At 60.1% G+C, this 6,172-nt stretch overlaps 1 protein-coding gene across 1 annotated transcript; it reads left to right on the top strand.

The window, feature by feature from the left end:
• Nucleotides 1-865: 865 nt before the first annotated feature.
• Nucleotides 866-6,172, top strand: PLIN1 (perilipin 1). The gene is made up of 8 exons (XM_075714487.1): nt 866-910; nt 2,272-2,470; nt 2,617-2,699; nt 3,060-3,312; nt 3,492-3,691; nt 4,237-4,383; nt 5,051-5,284; nt 5,801-6,172. The coding sequence occupies exons 1-8, from the start codon at nt 866-868 to the stop codon at nt 6,170-6,172; spliced, it is 1,533 nt and encodes a 510-aa protein (XP_075570602.1).

Raw genomic sequence — 6,172 nt, 5'->3', positions numbered from 1 at the left:
TGGTGGTAGTGGCTGGGGCACCGTGCATCGCTCTCAGAGGACCCGGGTGAAGGGACGGTGCAGCCACCACCCTCTGCTCCTGCTCTGCCGGGGCCGGGCTGCCCTGCGGTGAGTAGTCTGTCCCCACCGGGCGCTCCGGGGACAGCTTCAGCAGGGGCTGAGAGCAGGGATCACCTGCACTCCCTAAATCTCCTGAATTTCATCTGCTGCTGAGAAAAGGGGGATCTGTGTTGGGGGTGGGAGCTGGAGGTGTGCTTTTGGGTGTCACCCAGCCGGGAGCAGTGGAGATGGGTGTTTTGCAGTGCTTTTGCCCCCTGCATCAAGCTGGGGCTGCGCAGGGATGGGTGCTGGCATCATGAGCGGCAGAGCTGCGGGCAGATGTGTGGGAGGGCGATGCTGACCACGGCTGGGCAGCTCACCACATCCCTACCGGCTGCTCCTCTCTCTGCTCCTGTCCCGCCTTCTCAGCCTGCATCTCTCACCCTGGCCCCCATGCACATCTGTTAGTATCCTGGTTGCTCTGAGTTTGCTTTACAGCTCTGCCAATGCCCTTTATCCTGCCTTGTACTGTAGCTCCTCCAAACTAGATGCCTCTCAAGTAATTTTTTGCATCTTTGGGTGTTAAGACACACTAACAGGGGGAGGGCTGTGTGGAGTCATTGGTTTTACAACTTTACTGGTAAAAAGTCAAGCGTTAGGCAATGCCACATCCATTGCACCCATGGGAGGTGCATGTCTCAGCCCAGCTCCCGACCTCGCCGTGCTCAGGGGGCACAGGAGTGAGTGAGGGGAGCCCGAGCCCAGCCCTGTTTTCGCAGCAGGGGTCTGCGGCTCCCAACTTTGCTTTGCAGGTGGATGCGTCGCGATGACGGCAAAGAAGAATCAGACTCTGCAGAATGGAAGTGCCAAGGTGGGTGGGGGAAGAGTGAGAGAGGGGAGGGCAGAGGTGTGCCAAGGGCACTATGTAGCTCGTACCGGTTCTGCCGGATGAACACAAGTCACATCTGATGCTGTCCCACATGTCTCCCTGTCATCTTTACATGGATCTTTACCTGCAATAATACAGAGCATCATCAAAGGGAAAGGATAAAACCTTTTGCATGCTTGAAATTAAATAGTTCAGAATCAAGAAGGTTAACCCTGGGTGATGTGAGCCCTCAGTGATACCTGCTGGCAGTGCCTGTCCTTCGTCTGTGTCCCCAGTGTGGACCCCAAACCTCCAGCAGTCACGCTGCTAATGATGCAGCGCTGCTCTGAACAGCTAGAGCCCCCGGGATTGCTGAACTGCAGGATTTGTGAGAGGGCTGGCTCCACATCAAGCCAAAATTAACACAATACAGCACAAAACAACATAGTTTTTACCAAACATGCAGATTCACAGTCCAGTCATGGTCACAAGTGGGATGTGAAGCCAAACTCATCCTCTCACCCGCTGGTGATCAGGGGAAAGCTCAGCTTTTTCTTCTGCTCTGTCCCATGCAACCCAAAGAGCACTTGTCTCATGGCTGCTATGATGAGCCAATGCTTGCCCCGTTCCTGCCTTGGGGCTGCAGCGTCTTGCTCAGTTGTCTCACCTTGCCAGGTGGGCAGTGGGTGAGAGCAGGAGTGGAGGGTTGGCGCTGCAGGTTTATCCTGCTCACCCAGCTTTGAGGGACCTGTGTGTACTGGCAGCACACACAAGTGCCAGCTGTGCTGGTTTATACTGGCACCCCATGTTGCCCATACAAGCAGGGTGTGGGGATGCAGTGCCTTGCTGCTCTGGTGCCCTCTTCTTCAATGGCTCCTACCCTGTGTGCCATCAAGGACAGACCCGCTCCTCTCCCCTACTCCTTTTTGAGGTCCATATCCTTTACTTGTCACAGTGGTGACAGGACGGAGGTGCCACATAGGCCAAATGGACTTTGCTGGTCCAAGGACAGGAGCAATGGCTGGGTCAGATGGAAGAAGCAGCAGAGCAGGGTGGAAAGCCAGACAGAGTGCCTGGACAGTCGGGCTTGGGAGATGGGCAGAGTGGGGACCATCACCCCTCCGACACTGCCTGTGGTGTCCCTGCTCCTTCAGCGGCAGCAGCCAGACTGCTCGTCCATGGCTGTGCTGTACGCAACGTATCTGGGAGACCCTCAGTGGGGTTCGAGAAATGCACTCCTCCTCCAGCGTGAGCTGAGGTCCTCTGTGGTCACTGCAGCACACCAAATGCCACTGGCATGCAGGCAATGGGGTGTTCCTCAGGAAATGGCTGTTGGCTAACCAAGACCTGTCTGCCATGCACAGGAGAACGTGCTGCAGAGGGTCCTGCACCTGCCGGTGGTGAGCTCGACCTGCGAAAGCCTCCAGCGGACCTACACCAGCACCAAGGAGGCCCACCCGCTCATGGCCTCGGTGTGCGAGGTCTACGAGCGGGGCGTGCAGGGTGCCAGCGCATTGGCCGTGTGGAGCATGGAGCCCGTGGTGCGCAGGCTGGAGCCTCAGTGTGAGTCCATCCACCTGGGGGGACATGGCAGGGGGGGCACCGGAGCCCTCCTTGATGGGACAGCGCTGGCACTAGCACTTGAGACCCCCTAGCACAGCCCAGGAGCTTTTCTTACTAACTTAACCCCATGCTTTTGCCCAAGGCAGTCGCTGTGGCTAACAACCTGGCTTGCCGGGGCTTGGACCACCTGGAGGAGAAGATCCCTGCCCTCCAGTACCCCGTTGACAAGGTAAGTCACAGGCAGGACAGTCTGGGACCCCCTGGCCCCTCTGCAGAGCATGCAGCATGTGTCTGGTCTTGTTTCTGGACAGTGATGGGCTGCTCAGGGAGGAACAGGGCAACACCTCCAAGCAGGGACCCCTCTAGGGGCTCCTGCAGCCCAGGGGATGGTTGGGGAGCTCCAAATATAGGTCAGCAGCATCCTATGGCCCATCCCTGCCAGCTAACTCCAGCCCAGGCTGGAGAGAGCTGTTATGCCCCTCTCAGGGCTGTCTACTGGCATGGCCATGGCTGGGGTCCCTGTGGTCCCTCTGGCTGTCCCATGCCACCCCAAGCACACCAGCAGGGCTGTTCATCTCTCTGCCTGCAGCTCGCATCTGAACTGAAGGACAGCATCTCCTCCCCACTCCAAAGTGCCAAAAGTACCATTGGCAACTCCGTGGATAAGATCATGGAACTGGCAGCAGAGGGCTACGAGGCCACAAAGAACACGGTGGAAACAACAGCAAGGTACACGAGGAGGAACTCGGTGAGCCAGATGGCAGCTGCAGGGGTCGACACGGCCCTGGGAGGGCTGGAGAAGCTGATGGACTACCTGCTGCCAGAGGAGGATGAAGAAGCAGGTAGTTCTGATGCCTAAATCCCCTCTGAGGGTGCCTGGGGAGGGCTGTCTGCATGTGGGGTGGCACCTCACTCATGGGGTGCACATGGCATGGGTTTTGATGTAGGGCTGCCTAGGAGGGTTGTCCCACCAGGACATAAACCCCTCACCACTTTTGTGCCTGTGCTTTTCTGCCTTTAGATCAGAAGCCCAAAGAGACGCATGGGTCAGCAGCAAAGGTCTCCCAGCAGCAGCCCAGCGCTCCCAGTGCTCCCAGCACCCTGGACCGGATTGGTGCCTTGGTTAGCACTGTCTCCCACCGTGCTTACCAGCAAACCACCCAAAGCCTCCAGCGTGCCAAAGCCAAAGGGCAGGAGCTGGCCACCTGGATCCCCATCCTAGTGAGTGCCAAAACCCACCTGCCAGGTTCCTGTTCTCCCATATCCTCTTTTGGGCTGATTCTGCTCTTGGATGAGATATTTCAGGTTCCTTGGAGCACATCCGAGAGCAGAGTGGTGGGCGCTGCTGCTTCCCCTACTCGGCAGGATGATCCGGGGCCGGTAGTTCCCATGGCACATTCACACACAACCTTGTACCGTGTTAGCGGGATGAGTTATTTTTAGCTGGCTCCCCATGTATATTGTTGATTTATGGCCTTGCCATAACATCCTCCCTAAAGCAAGAAGCCCTCCCAGAGGCCCAGAGAGGATGGGGGAAGGAGGGTCCTCTCCTCTCCCACCCAGTGCTGCGGTGGGAACCCCTTCCCTGGCCTGTGCCAAAATCCCCGAGGTCCCAGCTGCCCGCGGGACTTCTTTCCGCGTGCATAAATGAACCCCTCTGCACCCTGCGCACCCCAGGGTCCCCGTGAAATCCTCAGACTAAGCAGGAGGGGGTGGATGGGACCTACCAGCACCCCCCAAGCGGTGGCTTTCTGCTCCCCTTCCAGGGCAGCCTGGCCAAGCCAAGTGCACCTGAGGAGCCACAGGTCCACGGTGATGGGCAGAGCACCGGCTGGCTGAGCCGGCGGCAGAGCAAGGTGACAGAGCAGAAGCAGGAGAAGGCGGGGAAGAAAGACAACAACCACACCAAGGAGGTATGGAGAAAAGGGGGGCAGTGAGCCGGGAGCACCCCAAAGCATCCTCCTGCCCATGGACCATGCCAGCATGGGGGATGTTCCCCCCATACCCTTGGGGACCAGGCCCCCATCCCTGCTGACCCCTGAACTGCAGCTTGGAGGAGGCGATGCGGGGGTGGCAGCAGGGCAGCCCTAGCAGCCCCCTTCCCTGAGTCCCCAAAGCTGGGGGCTGTGGGCAGCCTCTGCACTAGGCATGACCACCCTGGCTTGTCTATTCAAGACTCCTTTGCTGCTGTGGGGTGTCAGCACCAAGCACTCCACCAAGTCCCTGAACACCTCCGAAAAATTCCCCTGCCGTGGTCCTAGCAGTGAGGGGAGGTGTGAGCCGGCGGGGCTGGGAACGGTCCCCAGCAGCAGCTCCGCTGGGACGCAGGGACAGGAAGCGACAGCTGGGGTTGCTGCCCTTCGGCTCTGCCGCCGGGGCAGGGTGTCCCCAGGGGCCTGGGAGTGGGGGGAGCCCGCGGGGGGGACAGGGAGCGACTGTGCTGCAAAGGGCTGCAGTAGCTTTTGCAAAGCAGCGAGCTGAAAGCACTCTGGCTTTGAGCTGCGGAGGGGACAGGAAGCCAAGGGCCACCCCTGTCCTGCCTGGAGGGGCTGGGGGGGCTGAGCTGGTTTCTCTCGGCAGGCAGGGGACGGCCCCGGGCTGGTGGGCAGCGTGGCTCACAACCTGCAAACCGCCTGCGCCTCCGGCATCTCCAGCGTGAAGAAGGTTCCGGCCGTGGCCTGGGACGCGGCGGAGGGGTTGATCCTCTTCACCCCCCGCAGGCTGTCCAAGGCCATGGAGACGGTGGATGCTCTTGGGGGGACCCTCGTCAGTGCCCCCAAGCATCTGCTGGGCACCCTGTACAGCTACGTGCCGGTGAGTTTGTCCCCAGCCAGGTCCTGTCCATCTCCAGCAAACCCCATTTTGCCCAACCTCCTCCCATGAGCACCCCATAGTGCCAGGCAGTGCCAGGAGGTACCAGAGCAGGGAGACGGGGTGCTGTTGGGACACCTCAGTCCCACCCTCCTCCTGAGCATCCCCCAAGATGTGACAGCGAGTCCTCGCCATAAAGCTGGCAAGTCATCCAGTGCTGGCACCTTCACATAGTTCATGGTCAAGCCAGGGTGTGACCACAAGTTCCTGGGAAGGTGAAAGCTCGGGCTGAGACCATGTTCCCTCTCCTTCCCCCCATCCCGCTGCTCCCCTGGGACCATTTCTCCACTGCAGCTGCTTGGGGGCTGCAGCCACACACTCCCCTCCACTGGGGACCCCTCTGGGGGCAAACTGGCCTGTCCTGAGGATCCCCCTGGTTTTGGGGGGGGCTGTGTAGCAGAGGGAGAGGGGAGCTGACAGGCGGGTGCAGCCCAGCTGGGCGCTCACCCCATCTCTCAGCTTCGCAGGCAGTCAGTGAAGGAAGAGGAGGCAGCCGGGGGCAGCAAGCCCAGCCCGGAGACAGAGCAGAAGGAGGAGGACGCCAAGCCCGCCGCTCCTTCCACGGAGGAGAAATCCCAGCTGAGGGGCGACTGGCGGCTGTACCGTGGCCATCATCCCCTCTCCTTCCTGGGGCTCGAGGACCCCCTCTTCCTGCGGCACAACCTCTACCGCAGCCCTGCCTTCGAGCCTGAGTGCCCCCTCCCGCGGAAATCCGCCTTCGCCCCCTACAACAGGCGGGTGAGCGAGGGCTCCTACCGCTTCAGCCCCGAGGCCATGTACAGCCGGGCTTACTACACCAACCTCTACAGCCCTGCCTTCAAGAAGGACTGA

This window comes from Pelecanus crispus, chromosome 7 (genome assembly GCF_030463565.1).
Source record: "Pelecanus crispus isolate bPelCri1 chromosome 7, bPelCri1.pri, whole genome shotgun sequence".
Lineage (NCBI taxonomy): Eukaryota > Metazoa > Chordata > Aves > Pelecaniformes > Pelecanidae > Pelecanus > Pelecanus crispus.
Note: the sequence above shows the minus strand (reverse complement) of the source record. Positions and strands in the feature narration are given on the sequence as shown.